The sequence below is a fragment of the Sturnus vulgaris genome, chromosome 1 (assembly GCF_052056855.1).
Source record: "Sturnus vulgaris isolate bStuVul1 chromosome 1, bStuVul1.hap1, whole genome shotgun sequence".
Lineage (NCBI taxonomy): Eukaryota > Metazoa > Chordata > Aves > Passeriformes > Sturnidae > Sturnus > Sturnus vulgaris.
Genome location: NC_142243.1, coordinates 10,629,453 through 10,653,102, shown reverse-complemented (window position 1 = coordinate 10,653,102; position 23,650 = coordinate 10,629,453). Strand labels below are relative to the sequence as shown.

General features: G+C 40.2%; 1 protein-coding gene across 2 annotated transcripts in view; it reads left to right on the top strand.

The window, feature by feature from the left end:
* Nucleotides 1-23,650, top strand: part of ADARB2 (adenosine deaminase RNA specific B2 (inactive)) — a 302,737-nt gene that overhangs the window by 226,571 nt on the left and 52,516 nt on the right. For both annotated transcript variants that reach the window (XM_014872263.2, XM_088159352.1), the window contains one exon: nucleotides 16,154-16,268. In XM_014872263.2, coding sequence (XP_014727749.2) covers nucleotides 16,154-16,268 — 115 coding nt within the window. The remainder of the gene's footprint in view (nucleotides 1-16,153; nucleotides 16,269-23,650) is intronic.

The following is a 23,650-nucleotide window of genomic DNA, read 5'->3' as shown; positions in this document are numbered from 1 at the left end:
CTGCAGTTCCTTTGCTAAACGTGGCACAAACATATGCCAGTCCTTAATAAGTGTTTATTTCTTCTTCACCTAATGCTAGTCCATGCCTTTTGAGTTCAGTTTTACATTTGAGGCTTCTAAACTATAATTCTCATCATCGATTGCATAGTGTTTCTCAGCTTTGCTAATCTCTTAAGAGATTGTTAGAAAATTTTGTGCTATGAATGTTCCTGGATCCTCAACTTTCCAGGGGAAAAAAACAACATCAGCAGCTAAGAAGGCTCCTCCTCTATTCTGCATTATGTAGAAACATAGAAACAGAGAATGGTTTGGGTTGGAAGAGACCCTAAAGTTCATCCAGTTCCAATTCTCTCATCATAAGCAGGGATGCCACCCACAAACCAGGCCCCATCCAACCTGGTCTTGAACACTTCCATGTATGCCTGTGAAGCTGCTACATGCTGCAAAAACACTCTTGCCTGGCACTAAAACAGAACAAGAATCAGCCCACAGTCTCCATAAGGCCAAGAAAGCCATTTTCTCCTTAAAACAAGTAGTCCTTAATGGCACTGGTGTTGCTGGCTGTGATGGAGCCCCATGCCCAAATACTGTTGCCAAGGGGCTGTCTCTGACCAGTGATGTCTGGTCAAAATCTGCTGTGTTCCTGGTGTGTAACTCCCTGGAGAGCTTGTGGATGATGATGTCTATCAGCCAGTACCCAAAGCCAGCAACTGCTGCTGGAGCTACATAGTGAGAAGTGGTTGTCCCCTCTCCTGTAAATTGTGACAGCCCATGCAGTCCTCTGCCTTCCTTGTAGGGCAACCAAGAAGGCAAAATTAGCACCATAGCCCATTTATTTTAAACCCAGGGGGACAAAGATAGAAGTATGTTTGGGATGTCTTCTCCCACTGGTGTGGGATGTGTTGTATTACTGGTTTTATAGCTGAATTTCACCTGCAAAGGAAATAAATGTTTGTCTCTTTGATGACCTGTCCCATGTTGCTGACATGCCAGCACTGTAATTTCGATGCTTTGCTTTGCCCCAGGGATTTAGTTACTGAGGCCACAAGAGAGGTGATCCTTGGGGAACTGCAGATAAATGCAGGTAGAGAAACTGAAGCACAGAAATTCCATAGGTGCTTCAACCCAATGACTGCAGCGTCTCTCCAGGTCTGTCATGCCTATACCAAATAGCATTAGATGCTTAACATCCTTGGCATCTCATAACACAAAAGAACAACTTTACATCTCATTTGTGCCTGCAGTGAGAATGAGCTCTTCAAAGACCTCCAACTATCTCCCTCTGCAAGCCTGATACTTAATAACACAAGAGAAGCTCATGTTTTGTCCTTTTCTGTGGTATGGCAATAAGTTTTGCAACGACAGTAACTTCCTTCAAGTCTCCCAGTTGTCCTATGAGAGATATGCCATCATCCTTGCCCTGAAAAACTTCTCTGTACCTCTTCGATGAGAGTTTGTTCTGTAGGTTTTTTCAGTTCTATCTGGACAGAAAATATTAAGGAAAAAAACAAATAGTAAAGTCTGAGATGTGGAAATTTCGTTAGAGAAAAATGGTAACACTGCCACATCTCTGTTAGAAGCTGGTGTTAGTCTGCCAACAGTTAAACCCTATATGTGCTAAAGAAACCATAAAATACACGATACATAGCATAGATTTTAGCAAAACATTTGCTGAGATGTGATGGAAATGTCATCTATAAAAAGCCTTCTTAACCACCTTAATATATATAAAATGGCAATCTACAATTTGGCATGACATATGCATATATATATATATATATATATATATGCTCATATATATAAAGTATGTGACAAAATACAGCTGCACCACATCATTTAAGCCAGCAAGGGTAAGGCTTTCTTATTCTGTTTGTTTTTCAGGTCAGAGGGTCTGTGATAATTTCATTAGCTGCTGAAACATATTTTTACTGTGTTCCAAGGACAGTGTTAAGTGCACAGGACTCCTGTTACTGGCAATGAAAATTAATATCTAGGACATTGCAATAGGATCTTAACATTTCACTACAAACGCATGGCAATGTGATGAATGTAGAGCTAAATGCTGTGTAGGTGAGGGGGTTTCATTCAATTTCCAGGTGTAAGGAAATCACTTTATTCTGATCTCTTATTACTGGTACCTATTCAAAATTACTGCAGCACTCAAACTGAAGGGATGGACAACCAATTTAATCTGCTGCTGAGCCAGTAGATCAGAGCTCTTCATACAGTCAGTAGGAGAAATAATCTCGTATGGGAAGAGATGACTAAAATATGGCCATCACTCAGGGGTCTCCCATGACTCTGTGTACCCACCACTGGAAATGAGGGTAGCTCATGAATGTACATCTAGAAATAACAACTCCAAACATTCAAGAAAAGGTGAAGAATGCTCAGTTTTCTAAATTCACCTCTCCTAACAAGTTCATCCCAGTATAGCCTTCTCCCTAGAGATTATTTCACTGCTTTTCCATCAGGGCACTCTGCCCTCCAGACTAAAGCTTGTTATCCTTGACAGAGACGTGTCACCATGCTGTTTGTATTACTAATCAAGGAGACAAACATTTGAGACATAAATTGCATCCTTTCACAGCACAATCTGAACTGAACCATCTCTTGACTGCCCATGGCAACAGAGGGGTGTGGTACCCTAGGACTCAGCTAAAACAGACTAATATATAGGTTGGGTTTTAATAACATGTTGGATTATAAAAACAAGGAAGAAGAAATATAAGGGAGAAGGAATGTAAGAAATAAGACATGAAGAAAGCTTGTGTTGGCCATGGGGGACAGAGAGACTGAGATACAATCATGTTGCCCAGCCATGTATTACCCAACCATTTGTCAAGATAGATATCTTGGGGCACAATGTGGGAGTGGTGAGAAACCATCAAACAGAAGAAAGTGGCTCTGTGAAGCTCAGGGAGGGCTTGAAGTCGTATGTTTTTAGTGAAAGGATATTTTGGTACTGACGGTAGACCCATAGAATCATGTTTCCCAGCTCAGTGACCTTGCAGTGCACTGTCTGCATTGCATGAAAAAAATGTGCTTACATATTATTATTACTGCATTACTTCACAATTAACTAAATGTTAAAATGCAGTAGATCACTCACCATTTCTCTGACAAGAGATGCAGCTTTTCTCTCTGTCACTCACAGTCTCTTTTTCTTATTTTTAATCACTTTCATTTCTAAACATACACAGAAGTTGTTGTGTGAATCAGACCAGCAGTGCTCAAGCTTGTAAAGAAACCCAGGGGTTTTTGATGTTTTGTCAGTTGTAATCAATGAGAGCAAGTCTGATGCTTTTAAATTCCTGTCTGAGGTTTCCTTCCATTCACCTTGCAAAGCACAGGAGTTCGACTTGCAGCATATAACTCTGCAATGAAAAAGGAGTAAATGACTGGCCAGGTCAGGGTGTTCTGTGCCATATTCATACACACATACCTGCACGCTTTCATACTCACACTGTTCTGAAAAGAGAAAAAAAAAACAAACTCACAAACCACTGGTAGAGGAAACTGTGCCAACCTGCTACTCACCTGTGGAAATGAACTACCCAGATTAATTACCTGACAAAGGCTGGACTGCAGCTGTCAGCTCAGAGCAAGAATAGTGTGTCAACGAGAAACAAAACTGGAGACATGCTGAAAGGAGTCTTTGTACAACAGGGTTTTTTTCTTTTTTTTTGTTTTTTTCTTTTTACTTCTGGGAATTTCTCCACTATTGCTATCACTTATTGTTTGCCTTGTAGTCATACCAAGGTGCACTGGAACATGCCTGCACTGGGATAAACTCTGCACAGACATGCACAAAGATTGCTGCCAACCACAAAGCCACACAATTCTGTGAATCAGGAATATCAGTGAAGTGGCTGCAGTGTTAACCATATCACACACATCGTGGTTAAAATGACAATAGCTGCATGAGCTGGTGGTTGGAGCTTTTTATTCTTCCTGATTCCCTGGCAGGACTTAGAAGTGGTACCAAGAATGGGCAGATTTTCTCCTGGTGCAGACACCTTCTGTGCTTGTGTTGCTGAGTTCAGGATCCAGCTGCTCTCAGGGTTCTCCATGGCCACACAGCCAGTGCTGCTGTGGCTTTTCTGCTTGTTCTCCCATACTGCCTACATCTAGGTGCTATGCAGTGTGGAGGGGTGGGCAGGGCAGAGTTGGGCCATAAACTGAAGTAAAACTGTACTTTGATCCTCACCTATATCAAAGAAGTCAGATGCATGACTTCTTGAGTATTCCCATTTTAGAGACTGGAAATTGAGGCAGGGGCTGATGGCATGCCTGGCATAATCAGGCTGCAGGGGATCCAGGCACAGGGGCAGAAACTCACCCCACATGCCTGAGCCTTCACCCACCCCATTCCTTGCCTGCCATTCACACTCATAAATGCTTCTTTGTGCTAATTTGACCGCAGCAAAAACAGCATTATGAGGTGTTGCAGTTTGAAGCCTATATACAGACTCAGGAACGGTCCTGATCCCGTAGATGAAATACTTGCAGTGCAGGCAAGGGTGACCAGGCCAGCAGTGAGAGTGTAAATCACTGCTCACCCCCGAGCCGCCTGAACCACGACCTCATCCCTTACACCTCCAGTTGTTTGCAAAGCCTTTCTGCACCCAGAGGGGGCTTTCAGTCAGATGTGTGTAGAAATTCTCAGATTAATTTGATTTTGGGAGGAGGCAGGTGGATTTAAGTGAGAGGTTTTTTTGTTTGTGTTTATTTCTCCCCTCAGAGCTGCCTTTCATTGCACATTTACTAGTTCTGGAAGACAACACCCTGCTGACACTTAGAGAAGCATCAGTGAATAAAGTCTGTTGTACAGACTGCAAAGCCATCTGGACTTTCTGCTGAAAAGGTTGGACATGGTTTTAGGCAAGATTTTATCACATCTGAAAAAAAAAAAACCTTCTGTACTCAGTACCTCTTCCAAGGTTGATGTCAGGGTGTTTTTTTTTCCTTTTGTCAGTTGCAAAGCAAAAAAAATGACAAACAGTTGGAATGCAGTAAGGATGGAGATATAAATCTCTAGAGGAAGCTTTGTCAAAGGTAGTGGAGTATAAACAAAAAATAAATTAGCTTTGGTGTTATCAGAAACTGGACAGCCTTCGATTTGTATAATAGTTTGTCTGAGTCTCCAGACCACCTATGCAATATCTCTGTGAGGCAAAGCACAGATTCACTCGACAGAAGTGAAGAAAATGGTTAAACAACAATCATAGGAGAAGAAAGGAAAAAGAAAGACAGGAAGACAAAGGTGCAATGGCAAACAGCCTTGAAATCCTTCATTTTTTTGCTCGTATTATTTCCAGAAGTTCCAAGCAGAACGTTTTACCTTGCTGTCCATATTAATCAGTTCTTGAGTCCAAGAATTTTGTGTATCCCTTGTGTTCTACACCCCTCTTGCTCAGGTTTTGGCAGGACAATTTCATATATTGAAAAGGGCAGCACAAGGTTTGTGTGCCAGCTCCTCCTGGCTGAGGATCTCTGTGAGCAGAGCAGGAGAGAGAAACATGCTGGAAGTAATTTATTGGAGTGCCCTTTAGGTTATGTGCAGCTTAACAAGTGAGCTAACAATCAGTGATTACCTTAGAAACACAGATTGGTGAGACAGTTTTATATATTCTGAGAGCTAGGTATGAAGCTGGGTATTCCTCTTTTCTCTCCAAAATTGCTGTCTGAATTTCAGGAGATTTTTTCTTGCCCCACAGCTGTAAAAAGGAGCCCAGATATGTAATGCCAGACCCCTTAGAAATAATTTCAGATATCCTTCCTCAAGTATAGTGTGCTGGTAAAAGAAATATGTATTCATATTTGTATTTCCCTTTTCCTTTTTTTCTGTAAAGGAAGAATTGTACATTTCTTGACTTTGACACTGATTTACCTGAGCAAAATATTTGAGCAGATTATCTCTCAATTTAATGATCAATTTATCAATTTATAGCTTACATAAATTTTATAGGGTTTGGTAAATTTGTCAGTAAATTTCTTTGATATTTTTCTATATGTACATAAATAACTAGAAATAATAATTTTCAATTTAATTACTGGTTTTATCAATTTATTCCTTTTCTTCTTCACAAAAAGCTCTTATTTTACTGCCCACCAAGAATGAATCACTTAAAACAGCTTTCCCACGGCGCAGAATTTTTCTGAATTATTTTATTTGCTGTAAGAAATTTGAGCTCTAGCTGAAAACTGTGACATTGCACACAACTGCAGGCAGATATTTTACACCTCTCTCACAGGCATGGTCACAAGGGAAGGTCATCCTGTAGAGGACAGCCCAGACAGTGCCTCATACTCCTGGCCCTGAGTTCTTGCTTAAAGACGGGTCTGCTGAGGCAACAGGTTTTGCCCAAGAGAATTGTCACAAGGTTTAAAAATGACATTCTCACGTTTTAGGTTTGAACACTTGGTTAGGAGTTTCTTGAATGGAGATGGAGGGGAAGGTGATGGGACAGTGATGTCTGGGATTTGGAATGTGGGGTAAAAGTAAGAGCGATTTTTTAGCTTCACATGCATGTTCTTGGCAGGTACTAAAAAAAACCAAACAACTCTTTATTTCAGCAGTGTTGTGTTAATTACTATAATAAGCAAATCAGGGAAGGGCTGTTTTAACTCTGGCATCAGGCACACACCAGTCCCAAATGGCTCTGAGGGTGCCTGAGTGGCAATTGTGATTCATGGATTCATGAAATCATGGTTCTGCCTCTCCTAGCACAAAGTCACCATGGATGATGAGAACTATCCCTGCTAATTCCACATTCGAGAAGAAGCTCAGAGAAGGGTGAGATAACAGGAAATGTAGTTTCCCTTACCACCCCTCTCAGCCAAGGGAATGTTTATTAGCAAGGTTACAGCCAAATTTTGAGAATCATTACAGCAAATGATAGCAAGGTCTTTAACGAGAAGAAAGGAAAAAATCCAATGTCTGTATGGTAATGGCCACACAAAGTATTATAGGCCTTGCTCTGCAGTGATTCAGAAAGTTGAGTTGTGCTGTGCCTTGCTGGGATCAGCAGTTCAGAATAGATTAAATTTGTTTTGGACACTGGCTGCTCCCTGCTTTATCTAGCAAAGCACATGTGTGAGGGGAAAGGCGCTTAATAGCGCAGACCATTAATGAGAACCATAAACACACAGGCAGACATTTTCCAAATGATGCTCAAGGGATTTGAGCAAGCACTGTTCTCTCCCTGTTTTGAGCATTTACCCAAGAGCTTCTAACTGGTGAGGCTTTGGGAAGAGAGTAGACTTCCAACAGCCAAGAGAATGTGACATGGGACAAGGTTTTGCCACCATCAGTTTCCAAAGGATATTCATTTTAATGCACCTAAGCAAGGTAAAGCAAGGAAACTGAAAACTGAAAAGACATTTCTCAGATAAAGGATTGATTTTATTAAAGAGAGGCAACTCATAATATGAATCTAAAATCTAGTGTTTTTACAGAGTTAGCCATTCCTAGACACTGGTGGCTTTATATGGCTTTTATCTAGTTAGAGAAAACCCATTGGTGCTAATTTAATATCTGTAGTTTACAACAGCTTGACACCTGAGGCTTGTCCTAAAGCAGGCACAAGGCTGCAAAGTGAACACTACTTCATTTTTTTGAATTATTCAGCACTTGCAGCCAACTTTTTGTGTGCCTCTCCAGGAAGAAGGCTTTTGGATTAATGATTAGTGAAAGAAAAGAAAAAAGGCAAACAACCAACCATTCCTTTCTGGTGTTAGCAGGTGCAGTATTGACTTCAGGAATGATTCTGCAAAATTGGTGTGGACATTCTTCATTACCAAAGCTGTATGCAGAAGGAGCAAAGCTGGCAACAAAGCACGGCCTCCTTTAGGGAACAACTGTTCATGTCAGTGGAAAAGCTTGTTTCCTCTAAATTCATTGAAATGCTACCTATTGGTAACATCTCTTTAGAGCAAGAAGAATGCAGACAGCAATGAATCAACCTCAAATAGAGGGGCCCATACATTAGCATCCTAACATTAGCACACTAAGGTAAATTTAAAGATTCTAATTAAACCTATATGCAAAATGTTTTTCTACTAAATAGAAAACCTTACTTTTTCAAGGAGCTGAGGCATTTGGATTTGACAGTGTTTCCTTTTTCAATAGTATGCTTATTTTATGTGTTCTATTTTCTTTCAGTCACTCCAGGGGTTTCTGAAACAAATAAAAAGATACATTATATTGTTTGATTGATTCCCTGTAGTCAAGGGATATATTGAGAAAACAGAGCAATTTTTTTCACTGAGCTTGTAGAATAAATTTCACTTTGATCTTTATACTTCCTACTGTGGCTACACATTTCTTCTGAGATATTTAACACTGATTAATCTCATTTACAGCATCCCATAGTGATACTCAGGGACAAATTCAGAAACTTTTTCAGTATGGAAGAACTTGCATCATAGCTTTTGGTTTCTAAATTTATCCCTTCCCATTGCCCCCAGATGCCCCACAAAAACTTGGGGTCTGTTTCCCCATTTCAAACTTGCTATTTGTGTATAAAAATTCAATATTTTAAGAAAAAATTCTGTGAACTTCTGAACAGTATCTCTTTGCCAGTTGTGACTAAAAATTTCACTGAAAATATTTAAAACAAATTTTATCAGGAGACATTTGTGGTCCCTAGTAAAAGCGTTTCAGATGCAGTGGAAGTAATTCACCTGGCATTTAGTCACTCAAGAAACATAGTAAGTGAGAAACCTGCTACAGCCTTTAAGCATTGCTGGAGGATATGCTGGGTGTATGAACAATACATCAAAATCTGATTACATGTTTTTTTAGCAGATCTCCCATTCATTAAAATAGCGTTGAATCTAAAACCTAAAGAGGTCATTGGGAAACCTAATGCCAAGTTTTACCAAATATGGACTTTAACCAATCCTCCCATTCCACCTTTTTCTCATCTTAATTTTTCCATACATGCTGTATCCTCCAACTCCAGGCAGTGCTATTGTTTTTATAAAGCCCTAAGTTTACTGTAAGGCACAAAAGAAGAATTATGAGAGAAGGAATTCTCTTTTTTTAATTCCATTCTTGGATTTTTTGGGGCATTTCATCATTCTTCTGTCTGCCACACAGGGACTATGTTCAAAGTCTGCCTCACACAGCAGCCAGCACAGTGCTGATATTTAGTAAATGATCACTAATGATAGAAGCAACAGCGTGGAGGCAAATATGTTTTGTGGGGCTTGGGAAATTAGCAGAGCAATCAGCCTCCAGCCAGGGCAAGGGAGGAGAGGGAAATAGACAGCAAATAATCACTCTGAGCCCAGGAGCTGATCACACAGTCTGGACAAGCTGGCCATGTCAGCCGAGGTCAGCTAAGCCACTGAGGAGCCTTCATAAATGCAGAACAAATTTGGGACATTTGGTGATCACAGAAATAAGGAATTCATTGAGGTAGCTCAGCATCATATGTAGCTAAAACATTTGCAATAGGACCAATAGGACCAGTTGATCTTCCCCATCAATCTTGATAAGAAAACTGTGAGCATACTTAGTGTCAGAAGTGCTTTATTGGAGTTTTCATTAAAAGCTCCATGTGGAAATGTGTACCCAGCTGCTGCCACATGCAGCCTGTGCAGCACACACCCCAGCTCCCTCTGAGAAGCATGACTGAGAAGACCTCTCTGAGTCAGGATGTACACAGGATATATCAGCACATTCAGCTAAAATGGAACATACAGCCAGACAAAATAAAACCAGAGCATTTAAGATAAAGCAAAGCCCATATACACTGACCCTGAGGGGTAAGCCAGAACCAGACATAATGATCAATACTGTAGGAGTTATGATCAGAGAGAAATAATTACTGCACATCTCAAGGAAAAAACCACAATGAATTCCCTGGCAGGGCCTTGTTCTTTGAGTAATAATCTGCAAATGCCTGCACATGCTGAAGGAAGGCTGAATTATTATAGGCTGTGGACTGCAGCCTCCAGTCTGGCTGCAGAAGTCCTTGTGTGACTCTGCTTGGGGTCTCATCACTGACAATGCCATTTGCCTCACAGTTTCCCTGAAAGGTGGGTAAAAATTGCCCCTTTTACCTCTGGCTAAAGGGGGCTCATGGCAAAGTAAGTGGTTTGCACTGAAGCCACCAGGAGGGAGGGCAAGGAATGAGCCCAGCCTACAGCACCTTCCTTCCTTCCTTCCTTCCTTCCTTCCTTCCTTCCTTCCTTCCTTCCTTCCTTCCTTCCTTCCTTCCTTCCTTCCTTCCTTCCTTCCTTCCTTCCTTCCTTCCTTCCTTCCTTCCTTCCTTCCTTCCTTCCTTCCTTCCTTCCTTCCTTCCTTCCTTCCTTCCTTCCTTCCTTCTTTCCTTCCTTCCTTCTTTCCTTAGGTCATCCTGCCCCTCCATTCCTCTAGGTCCTTGTTCAGTGCTCTCCACTGTGCTGGGGGAGCCCTTGGCACTAAATTGATTTCAGAAGACTGATGAGGGAGGGCAGCCCACGACCCTCAACTATTTCTCTGCTCAAGGCTGCACCTTGAAGATGATGTAGTACCTGGGAAGAGCCTGACTAATTCATTGGCTTGAGGGTACAATCACTTATCAATGAATCTCCAACTAACTACAGCAAACTTATTTACAAGCCTGGGAAAAAAATGTGTTGTGTAGCAATTTGCTTTACAGCCTGACCAGGAGCAGCTCTTCAGGATTGATTTCTGTGCTGTGTTTTCCTCCCCTCCCATTTAGACAATGAGAGTTCCCTGCAGGAAAAACATACAAACTCTCATTGTCAATAAGTGTGTGTTTCCCTCTTGGACAGTGAAAAGAACTAGGTGTGCATCTCCTTTTATCTGTGAAGAGAGTTGTGAACTTAATTCAACCTTATCCCCATTCATCGTGTTCAACATTTAGCCCCCAAATGTCAGTGAGATTCTGGAAATAAAGTACTTGGGAGACAGCAAAACCAGAGCCCTTAGTGATATCTGTATAGTAGAATATTTCTTCCCATCCATATGCAAATCTAACCTTTTTGATATTTCAACCCTATAAACCCTAAGACAGGATTTCAATAGAAAATGTTTACTAAAGGCTTTCTCCTTTATAATCTATTGATTTTAATATCCTTACTATTCCTGTTGAATGTCAGTTTTACCCTGAAGACTCCCATTGCAAACTTGAACACATTTAATTATTTATACCATTTGAAATATTAGTGCCAAGAAATCCCTGAAAGTTTTTGGTTCTGTAATGGTGTGATGTAAAGTTTGATTTTCGTTTGTGGATAACACAAGTAATTTGATATAGTAATCAAGGACAGATGAATACTTCAAACAACACAGTGCAGTTTTAATAGTAATGACATCTATTTTTCATCTTCCAGACTCCTTGTATATGTTAAAATACAGCTCATTAAGTACTGTAGGATCTCTCAGTGAACAATTTAGCATTATGTTTTCTTTCTTCTGCCAGCTGCCTGATCAAGAAATTTGTTTTCATCAGAGGCAGAGGGCATTTAGGCAATGTTCAAGACTTGAGTGCAACCTAGGGCAGATTTGCCCCTGGATGGGGGTCAAGCAATCTTCTCTGCCTTGCTTGTATCACTCACTGTATTCACAAGACTGACATTTGTCTCTGACAATTTTTTTTGTACAGAAGAATATATGTGAGGACCTATGAAAAGATTTTGATAGCAGGAAAATCAGAGCAGGAGATTTCAAAAAAACTCAGCACCTTGAAGGTCAGTTCTTCCCTTGAGTCATGTTTTTTACTCCCAAATCCACCCAAAGCCAGAGTGATGGAGCTCATCCTGCCTGGCCAGAGTTTGGGCACACTTGAGCTCCCATCCCTGCCACTTGAGCATTGTCTGGAACATCTGAGAGTCAGAAATACTTCCACTGACTTCAGTGTTGGTTTGTACCAGACCCCAGTGTTCCAAGGGGAAGAAACCCCTAGGCATAAGTCCTCCTAGTCCAAATGCACTCAAGAAGCATTTGAGCATTTATTCTCCCATGTATATTGGAAAAAAAATTAAAATTTCTGACTGTCCATATCTTTTTATTTTCTTCACCTCTGTCCCCCTGCCTCAAGCTGCAATTTCTCTGCCATTACATGATCAGAGCAATTGCATGCACCTCTATTAATTGCACTGAATTTCTTTCACAAGTTAAGTTTCTCCTCTTATTTTCCCCTCATCTTTGGATATTTTCCCTTTTTCTTCTACCAACCTGATAGCTGTTCAGAAGCTGCCAAGATGTATTTGGCTCTTGTATTTACTCCAGATGGAGACTTTTATTTTCACTCATATCTGGCAGTAAGAACTGTGGTATCACCAAACACAACTTTTCTCTGAGATTGTTTTGATAGAAGAAAAGAACCGTTCCTTTCACATATGGTTTATAAGTTACTTCTGATGGCAGATAATATAGTCTAGCCTGGATCCTAAAAGTTCAACGAGACTCACAATAGCCATAAATAGTTGGATTTTTCTGGTTTATATCTCCTCAGGAATAACCATCTGGATATGTATCTTTTAGTAGTCTAGGATTGTTGTTTAAAAGTAAAGCTAGAAAATATCTGGAATGAAATCTGTAGTTCTAAAGTGAACAGGGATAAATGTAGTCACTCTTATCTCCACCATATCTGTCCTGTGTGCATTAGATATGTTTGTAACCAGTTAAGGTTTCCTAAGAAGAATTGAGAACCAGTCTAAAGGCTCTAAATAGGCAAAAATACCGTCACTGATTTCATTTCACAGAACTAGGTCAAGCCAAATAGCTGTTCTGGTGTGTGCTAGAGGGAAGGCAGGGTGCTGCACAGATGGGTATAGGTGAGGAACCCAGTGCCACACCCGCCTCTTCCACTGGGCCACCTTACAGGGCCAGAGTTTTCAAAGCTCTGAAATCAATGCTGCACTGCAAGGACCAATCTCCGGGGTATCAAATCTCTTACGGGGCTGAGCCATGCACATCTTCCTTATTTTTCTCCATCTGCAAAAATAAACTGCTCCTTTTCCTCCTTTCCATTTTACTTTGGAATGCCCATTTGGAAATTTAGGGCAATATGGTATCCTGGAAATGACCTTTCAGATTAGACACTCTTCTGGTTGTTTTTCCAGCATGCTACATGTATTCATCTTTGTTACCCCTTTGCTTCCATTAGTTTCACTGGCATCCTTTTAGGCAATGGAATCAAGACAAAAAAAAATGTTCGCCTGACTTATTTTAGCTAAGAGGCTTCATATTTAATGGATTTGCTGTTCTTTAATGTCCCAGGTCATTCCTTGAGATCAGTAAATGCTGAATTTCTTATCTCCCTTAAATGTTATCTGAAGTCATGTCGTTATTTCGCCTTTAGTGAGTCTCTTTGCTCTCTGGCTTTGGAACCTACTGCCAAATGAAGGAAAGAAAGCTCTGACTATGGGGAATTTCTAAATCCAAAGTTAAAAGTTATTTGTTCTGTTTAGCATTTTTAAAATTATTCTTTTAGGAATTGTATGTGCCTCTGAGCTAATTAACTCTTAATGAGCGCAGAATGCCCTGGGATGCAGATTTGGAGGGTACACTAGAAATGCAGACATGGATTGGACTGCAGTACTGCAGCAGATGAAATTTATGATTTGATTCTTTTTTTAAATGATGGTGCAGATATTTTTATTGAGATACTCTTCCCCCCCCCCCAACCCATCTTTCTAGTCTAAATAAAGCTGATCAGATTTTCAGTCCACCATATGGGGCCCAGTTATATCAGTTCTGCAAATACACTTTAGTTTTCCATTATGGATGAAGTCACTCTTCAGCAGGGAAAACAAGTTGAGAAACAAACTTTCATATTATGAAAGACAGGCAGTGTTCCAGCACTGAGCACTTAACCAGAGCATCAGGAAATCAGAACACCTGGCTGTGCCCAGCTCTGTGCTATTCCCCTGGACCAGTCCCTCACCCTTTTAGTGCCTTCACTCATTCATCTGTAAAGCGACTATAATTGCATTTATATCACAAGGGTGCCTTGATGCTTGACAAATGAGAATTGACCCAAAATTCATCCTTCAGAAGCACTGTATGAGCAGTACCTCGCTCACATGGTGATTGTGGACAATTAGATTGGAAGAGTTATAAATGCAGTGAAAGTGAAATTCCATTTAGGAACTGTCAAACTGTTCTTGATAATTTTTCTTAGTTTTCATCTAATTCTAGTGTGGAATTTTGCATGCATCTCCCAGAAAGGCTTTATATGCCTCTTTTCTTCTTCTGCAACAAGACAGCGTATTTCATTCCATGTTATATTAAACTGTATTTTGGGCAAATCGTTTGTTGCCAAAACAGTACCTTGGAAAGCTAGGTTTAGAGAAACAAAGGAAAATTATTGTGTCAAAGAAATCATATCCTCTATGTATTTGAGCAAATTTCAATCACTTACAAGGATTGTACACAGAAAAAAATACTCCTGGTTTTATGAAAAGGGGTTTTCCTAAGTGTTGTTATGCTTTAGTTAATTAGATTTTTTTTATACTTGCCATAATAATGTTTTAAAATTAAGCTGAATTTCCACAACAAACTGTAGAAACATATGGTGTACAGCCTGCAGAGGCACTTAATGGCAGTAGCATTACTGATATTTGTGAGTCAGAACCTGCTTTCCTCTGAAAAATAGCTGTGTGTTCTCCCAATTTAAAACAGTTTTACACCAGCCTTTTTTCATCACCATTAACAGTTTGGGGAGGAAAAAAATGAATATGATCTTCTTAAACACATTTCCTTATTTCCACGTGGCTGTGGATATATCAGGGTGAGGGAAGTTTTGTATCAGATTCAGGCTCTCCTCAATATGTGCATGAACACACTTAATGAAACCAAGTGAATTAAAAGGGGGCCTGCTTCACCAGGACCTCCCCCAAGTAGCATATCCCAACACCAGAAGAAAAAAATGGAATTGTTTTTGGCTGAGCCACTTTTCCTAACAAAGGCACAATCACTTGGGGCTAACCAGATTTCAGGATGCCAGGAGGTCTCTGTCAGCACCCCAGAGTAAGCTCCAACTCCCAGGAACTGCTTCCAGAAGGATTTGTAGTTACAGCTTGGTTCCCTACAAGAAATCATAAGTCTGAAAGAAAAAATCCTTTGGATGTTACTTTTTTATGTTCAGACTTGCAAAGCACTTTAAGAACAACTCACACTCACAAAGAGTGTTCCACTGACTTATCTCTACAGTGTATGCTTGAGAGGCTCAGTGCAAAACAAAGTGCAGAGATTAAGTAAATTAAAAGATACCAAACATTGTAGCAGGGAATCCTTCCAAGTATTCTCAGGAGCACCAGAGCTGCTTTAGGTTCACGCTCATCCATGCAGAGTCTACAGAATTTACTTTTTAGACCTTTTAAACCTGCTTTGTTTTAGTAGCCAGCTTCCCAAAACTCTTCCTGGGACTGGATTCATTCATACCTGAGGGTTCAGACCACACACTCTCCAGTGCCCAGTCCATGGGAAAATCTGACCTATCAAAAAAGATTCCATGCTCATGAAGGAGACATGGCAGACCAGTCCCTCCCAGACTACTGCACAGCCGTGAACTGCAAGCAGCATCTCTGGTAGCATATGCAAGCAGAGATTCCCCATCATCCCTGTGCCTGTCGAGGTAGAAGCAGGACAGATCATGGTGCTGCTCTGACAGATTTCTGTGCTGATCACTTTGCCTTAGTAGCTGTGAGTCATTAAAAACTCACTCTGAATGCAGAAATAGGTGGTTTTGACCAGTATACCAGGCCTCAACTCAGCTCTCAGTCTTCAGTGGGCTAATGGAAATTTTCAGTGGGCTCACAGAAGTAAGTGGTTTTGTAGGACACAGGTCCACCTCTTTAGCTTGCTGTAATAAAGTGCTTTAAGTTCCTGTGAACTGGTGCTGGACCAGTCTTAAGAGACTGGAAAGAGGTTCAGCCTCTAAATCTTCTCCCTTTACTCCCAGTCCTAGTCACTATGGTTCTCTTAGGTTTCAAGCAGTTAATTTTGCCATTTTCTGAGGATGATGTAGGAAGTCAAAGGAGAGATACTTGTTTTATCTTTGCTCGGATAGGTGGTGTTTAATTCTAAAGTGGACCTCTCAGCAGCTGACATCAGGTGACTAATCTGCAGAAATGCCCAGGTTCCTCAATCAAAGGAGTGAAAAAATTCTTTCTGACTGTCTTTCAGGATTTTGCTGACTCCGTATACCAAATGGTTGCACAGAAGTTCCAGGAACTGACAGACAATTTCACTTCCATGCATGCACGCCACAAAACCCTTGCAGGCATTGTGATGACCAAAGGTAAGATATCCTCCCATTTATTTTCCTCTGGCATTTTTTCATGACTAAGTAATACATTATTTACCTGGTTCACAATACTGAAGGATGACTTTACTCCCACACAGAAAAATGAATAGTAATGCAGTGAAAAGAAGCATTAAATATTTACACCTCGACTAAGTTCACACAAAAAATATTGGCAACAGAGTTGAAGATTTATTTGTAAATATGTCACTACATTTCTTTGTTTACAGGACAAAATGCAGCTGTCTGATTTTTCATTTCCTTACAGATGGAGGAGAGAGTTAGTTATCAATAAAAGTAATTGTTTATTACTTTCTTAGGTCTGGAAACACGAAATTCTTGTACAAAGCTACCATAAACTTCGGTTTAGACTGGCAACAGAAACAAATGTGCTTTCCAGTCAAAAGAATCAAACCCAGAGTGTGTGCAATTTTAGTTCTGCTCTTCTCTAGCCACGGGAAATATATATAGTTGCCAGCAGGGCAAAAATTTGGTATTCACTCGTGTTAAGACTTAACTGATTTCCACATACATATGTAGAAATCTTTAGTGCTTTGATGAAACAGTTGCATAGATGGTCTTGCTTTGCAAGCGCTCCTCAGTTGGGGCACCTCAGTATTTATGAGGATGTCAGCAGTGGAGATGCTTCCATAAACTTCATTCTCACTCTGACATGTGGAGCAGTGGGTCCAGTGCAGAAATGAGAGGATAAGGTCAGAGGGGAAAGGCATATATAATTCATCCAGCCTTGTCTCACCCCTTCCTTTCAGCAATTACATTAGCTACATTCAGTAGGGACAGTTGTGAATATTGCAAGATAGCAGGAAGGAGACAGGATTTTCTGATGGATCTTTTCCAAACACAGAGCCTAAATGCAGATAAGATTTCTGTGCTGAGAATCTCCTTTCTGATGTGAAAAGAATAAGTAATCATATTCAGTAAGAAGGAAAATAAGAAGGAAGTGTGATTGACTTTGGGATGTGAAAGATACACACTAGACCCAGCATACCAGCTGCCCTGTCCTTGTCAGATTTCTTGAGTGTGGCTCTCATCAGATTTAAACGAAGTGCTATAATTTATTTAGAGGAGCTCTTTCCATGCAGAACCACAAGGAAGAATGTTTAAATACACTTTTTATAATAAAATAAGCTACAGGAGCCAAGAACTGTTGCTTTAACCACATTTAGGGGAAGAGCACAGGGGAGGTTACACTTACTCAGTGCAAGAGTTGTAAAAAATGTCTGTAGGAATTTCATCCCATTCTACTTTGCCAAGTAACTACTCCAACATTCTTTAACCCAGGTCTAGACCAACTTTATAAAACATGATTGAGCCACTGCAGCCTTATTTCTACATGTCCAAAGAAGCAGATTAAAGGCCCACAATATATCAGAAGAACAGCCACTGGAAGGAGTCATAATTCCCAAAGTCATGGCTGCTGAATGCATGCTAGGGGAAGAAAAGGGCATTTCCAGACTTTCTTAACCTTTCCGGTAGTTAAGGCTGTCTATGTCTCTTCTTTAAGGAAGGGCTGAAAGTGTCCTTATGCTGTTTGTTTCTTTTGGTGGGTCCCATGCCCTTAGTGGGATTTTACAAATCTGTGTTTCGTATTTCATCTTAGTCAGCATGAAGACAAACTTACGTTCACAAACTATTTCCCTCAAGGCTTCTTTTTCAATTCTGAATTCCCTCTCGTGAACTTGTTCAATCTGTCAGCCAATTTGTCAATATCTCACTGGTTTTGTAGAACCCAGAAAAGAAACTTGCAGATATAAGGTGATTCACAGAAGATGCAAAGCTAGAAACAGCCTTATCTTAGTATATTCTCCAGGAAGATTGAGTTCTTTCCAGCACAAGAATCTCAGCCAACCAAGGCAAGATGAATCATCTGCCATTTGTGTTATTATTTTCTGTACTAAAGCTGTAGATTTGTGGTCTCTTCTTCACCATCATTCCCAGAAGTAGCAAGGACCTCCACATATGCTTTTCAAAGGTGGCACAGGCAGATTTTCCACATCAAGCACTCAAATGACTACCAATTACCTGTATTTTTAACCAAGAAAAATGGCAGAAGCTGTCTTAGATATCTGCAAACAATTTACTAATGACATCAACAAAAACAAATCTGGAAAAGTCTGGTTGCATTCAGTACCATAAGTGACAAAAACTGATTTGTTTTTACCTTCATTTCAGTTTAATGTTATCCTGACTAGAAGCAGATTATCTGTGCTTGTACAGTTTCCAGGCAAAGCCAGTAAAAAGCACAATGGAATTCTGTGATAACTGCTGTTAAGATAATGCAAGATCTCTACAGACAAAAAAGAAGTATGCTAGATTGGTTTTCTTTTTCTGAACTCTGACATTTTTTTTGTCATTTCAATTTCCCAGGGAAACCAAAGAGTTACATTTGGCCACTGTAATTGACTTATGCTGTAGCACCCGGGGCAAATTCCAATGTGTAAGAAAGAAAAAAAATGTGGAAAATTATGTTATTGACGGACTGAGAATGTTCTGCAGTAATAAATTTCTAGCCAGTGAAAAAGGCAGTTAGAAATGCTTTGCTCTGAATTGTGATGACAATTAAAATCTCCATGCTTTTTTGTGAAAGTAAGTTTTCAAAACATTTCATTAGCAGACATCAAGATAATCTTGAAAATATTGGCCTGGTAGGGAGCAATTTACCACACTAGATACCAGCTGATGTGATCTTATCTGATATAATACAATAATTGAATATAATAACTAAAAAACTCACATAACTGATCTTGAACTAAATGTTTCAAAAGATTGAAGAGTTTAAGTCAATTATTTAATAGTTATAATGTATAATGTTGTAATGTCTTTGAAATCTGCCAGTCTGGCATAGTCTAATTTTGTTGAAACGCACTCAGAGAAGATTGTTATATTAAAAATTGTTTGATGAATTCTAAGAAAAATTGTTTAACAAGTAAAACAGTGCATTCAAATCTTCCACATACAGCAAGCTATAATCCAGAGACTATCTTCAAGTAGAACAAGAAGTATACTTGTTATTGCAAGTTAATATTTATATGAGGACCTATTCTTTGCTACACATTGACTCTCCATAGTAGGTCTGCTGATTTCTCTGAAGATAGGATGAATTCACACGTGGTAAATTAAGAGCATCAGTTCACCTGTGGAAAAGACATTCTGCATAACACTATGTCAAACACAAGCCATCACCTCAGAACTTGCATCATGTGATACAAGGAGTTAACTTCCTTCATCATGTTTTGCATTAGTGGCTAAAACATGGTTGATAACACCAATATTTTGGCTATTGCTGGACTGTGCTTGCAAAGTGTCAAGACTTTCTCTCTCCCTCCTATCCTTATCCCCAACAAGTAAGCTGGAAGTGAGCAAGAGGCTGAGAGGGGGCATAGCCAGGATAGATGTCCTCAGCTGATGGAGGGAGCATTTCTTGCCATAGGACAGACACTGTGCTCAGCAGTAAAAATTTGGGGAGGGGGGAATGGGGAGATAATTGGTTTATGGCATCTGCCAAGCAACCATGAATTATCATTATATCAGTCCATTAGTCTTGCCTTCCTTCTGTTTCTTCCCAGTACCACAGGAGAGTGGAATGAGCAAGAGGCTGTGTGGGTGTTTGGCTCCTGGCCAGGATCAACCAATATTTCATTTCAACAGCAGCTGTTTCTTGATGTTTCTTGTTGTCAGGGAGAGATGACCCACCAGCTCCCCATCCTTCTGTCTCTCAGGTCCAATTTGGACGTCTTATTTTGACTCACTGGTCTGCTGTATGTTTCTGTTGAAAAGTTTTCAGGGAGAAGTAGTTTTCAATATTACTGTTGTTATTGTTATGTCCGTTGATACATTTGAAAAAATGAAGGGCAAGCAAGCTATTACTTTCTAACACAAGGAAACAAATGCAAAACCAGAGCACTGTCACATACCTCCAGGCCTAATGCCCCGGGTCACAGATTGTGGGGTGACAGGAGGAGCCCTGTGGTCCCACCATGGGTCACCAGACAGGGTGGCCGCCTTTACCAGCACACAGGGCTCTGAGGGGACAGGGTGGCAGTGCTGCTTGTCCCCCTGAGCTGGGAGGTAGGAAGTCCCAGGGCAGGGCAGAGCAGGGTGGGAGGTGTGAGCCTCACACTTGAGTGCTGTGATCTAGAGGCTGGTGGCATTCACACAGTTGGCACCACAGAGAGAGTTTGGCCATTGCTCTACCTCAAACCACCAGACACAGCAAAGAATTCCTGTCACTCAGTAAGGAGATGATCTATTACTGCTGAGGTCCTCTTTGCAAAAAAAACACTCCCATAATCATTAGGGACAAAATGAAACTGCTATTTAAACACAATTTTCCCATTTGTGTTTGACAAATCTTAGCAGTTTAAATGCTGATAGGAACTTTTTGTCATGCTTTCTGTTAAAAATGAAGCATTAAGAAAGTTCAGTCCTTTTCACGGCAGTGTAACATTCATAGAAGAAGATTATGAGTTGATTTCTCGCTTCAATTTTCTCTCTTCTATATATATTTTTTTTTAAGGCTGACAATCATTTTGATGTTAAAAGCAAATTACGAGGTCTTCTCAGTTATCTTGTGTGAAATAAAGATGAACTGGACAAAAGAGCCCTAAATAGAAATTTCATGCTGTGATAAAAGATGGGAAATTATCATCTGTATCTCATGGAATGGATCTTAATCATTGCTAAGTGGAATAACAGAAAAAAGTAAAGTTAACAATATGTCTCCGTGGATCTTTCCAGTCACATTAAGATTCACAAAGCCTGACGTTTAAGTACAATCAGAAATACTGCTGTCCAATTTAGTTCTAACCCTTAGTATGAGTAGGAAAGTTGCAAAGCAGTAGAATATAGTAGAACATTCAGGCCATATGTAGAGTGTCAATCTGCTCCATCTCATACTGGACTCGAGTAGTCAAACCAGTTAGAGAAAATGTGAAAGATTTACAGATTAGTGTCCAGAGCAGATTCCTTCAGGAAGAGAGGCACAGGAGTAATTTAGGCTCCCAGATCCCATTTGCATAGTTGGACAGATGCTAAAAGCCTGGTACCAGTGAGATTCAGTGTTTCAATGAGAAATCAAAATTGGGTGCCCAAAGAGCTGACATCCTTTTGAAGATCTCAGAAGGTCTCTTCACCTACTGCTGCCATTCTTGTAAACATTATTGACCTATTACGTATGCCAAGGCTTACACTTCACCAGTAGATGACAGTTTTTCTCAAAATATTTTAAAATAGGTAAATAGATATGTAGTTAGGAACTATATATGTCACTCTTTCTCAGAATCTGTTTTCCTCTGCTTATAAACAGAGGAAAAACCCTATAAACAAGCCCTAAACCAATAAGTTTCAGATTCTCTCTAAATAGTTTTCAGCTCCATAAGACTATCTCTCTTCCACAGCTGCAACTCTTTTCCTGGATTTTGTAATGTGGACTTATAATGGGCATAATCTCTTATTCCTGCAGCTCAAGAGACTTATGTTTCCAAATTCCAGCTCAAAGGACATTTGAAGTTTTGCAGTTAAAACTCTGGCTCCACCAGAGCCATCACTTCTATTAAAATGGGGGTTTAAGCATCGTCAGTACTAGCCCCTACAAGAGCAACTTTGAGTGTTTCTTCATCATTTCTGTTAAATAAGGGCTAAGGAACAGAAAGTAGTTGAAGACTTTGTTTAGTTGAAGATTACTCAGAAACAGAAAATACGAGACGGGACACAATCCTACAGCCTTGCACAGAGTAGGAAAAAAACAGGTTCAGGGAAAACTCTCCAAGCCAGGTTATATGTTTTGCATAAAAAAAACAGAGAGAAATGCATGCACCAGCTGGGAGTAAGTACAGAACCAGAGCTTCACTTTTGGAGCCGAGCACTCCACCCTGCACACACACAGCCTCTCATCACTGTTATTGTCTAACCTAATTCCATCCTCTTAGCTGTTTGGTGGCACAGGTTCACAAAGAAGAGGACAAAACACCCCTCTCCTATCAGCAGTTTTAGGCACTTCCACAGGAAAATGACCCAAATGGGAAGGGAATTGAGTCCCTCATTTGTCACCAGCTGAAGCAGCTGTAGGTGTCTCCAGCACATCGTACTGCTGGCTTCTGGGCACCTTCAGCTCCCACTGTGCCCACTGGTTACTCTCATTCCCATCTCTTCTCACATGCTGGGCCTCCCTGAGCATTTACTGTCTCTGGATTTAGTTTTCCATTTCTGCTGTTGAAAGTGTTTTTCTGATTGAAACACCTCTCAAAACCTGGATGCAGACAAGGCCCTGGCTCTGTGTCACATATAATTGCATTGGGCATGAGGATGGGTATAATAATTAGCATAAAACATGGAAATTAAAAATAGGCACTTCTGTTTCCTAAGTGTGTCAAGCAAGGAATTGGCAAGGTCAGACTTTCATTCTGCTCTGTGATAAGGCAAACTGGAAGCTGTCCCAATGTCAATACCAAGACTGCATCTCAGACTAGAAAAGAAGTTTCTTTGGTGAATAAAGGCTTGGCAACCACTGTTTTCTCTTTACCGACCTAGTAAAACACATAGGAAGATGTTTTTAGATGCAAGTACACCAAAGAATTAAAAAAAAAATACAATTAAAAAAAATCCCATGTAAAATTAAGTTACTTCTGTGCTTAGCTGCCAAAATTCATATTCAGGATTTCATTCTTTCTCACTGCAATTTAGAATCTTACTAGCATCTGAAACTATCAATTTACTTAATGCTCAGATGTCAGTGGCACAACATTTATTAGAGAAACACAGATATCTGCAGTCAGGACATGGCAGGAAAGTGCAGTTCAATCCTGCTTTAAAATTAATTTATGTGCAAGCTCTCTTCCTGAGGAGAAAAACAGTATTCAAATTCACATGAAAGGAAAAAACACTCAAATAACTTTGATTCTGCCACTATGAATCTAGATTTTTTTTTTTTAATCCTCAAGGATATGGTATGGGGGTGAAGCATGCAGGGGCCTGGGCTGACTGACCCTCCTCCCTCTCTGGATTTCCAAAGCCCATTGAGGAAAGGAAGGGCACTGGTGCTCACAAACACAGCACTGTCTCCTTCCACACTCCTCAGAAGCAAAGATGATGGGATTTCATCCTTTTGGTCCACTGAGGGGAGGGAAGAAATGGACCATAGAAATTAGAACTGGGAGACACCACTAAGTCATCCAGTCCATTTCCCTGCAAGCATAAGATTGTTCCCAAGTGCCATTTCAAGTTTAGATTTAAATTAATCAATTAACAATGGGGCTTTCAACAGTACTTTGGGAGACCATTCGAGCCTAATGGATCTCATTGTTAATAATTTTCACCAGTTATTCAGCCTGACTTTTATTTTCTTTGATGTCATCTCAGGA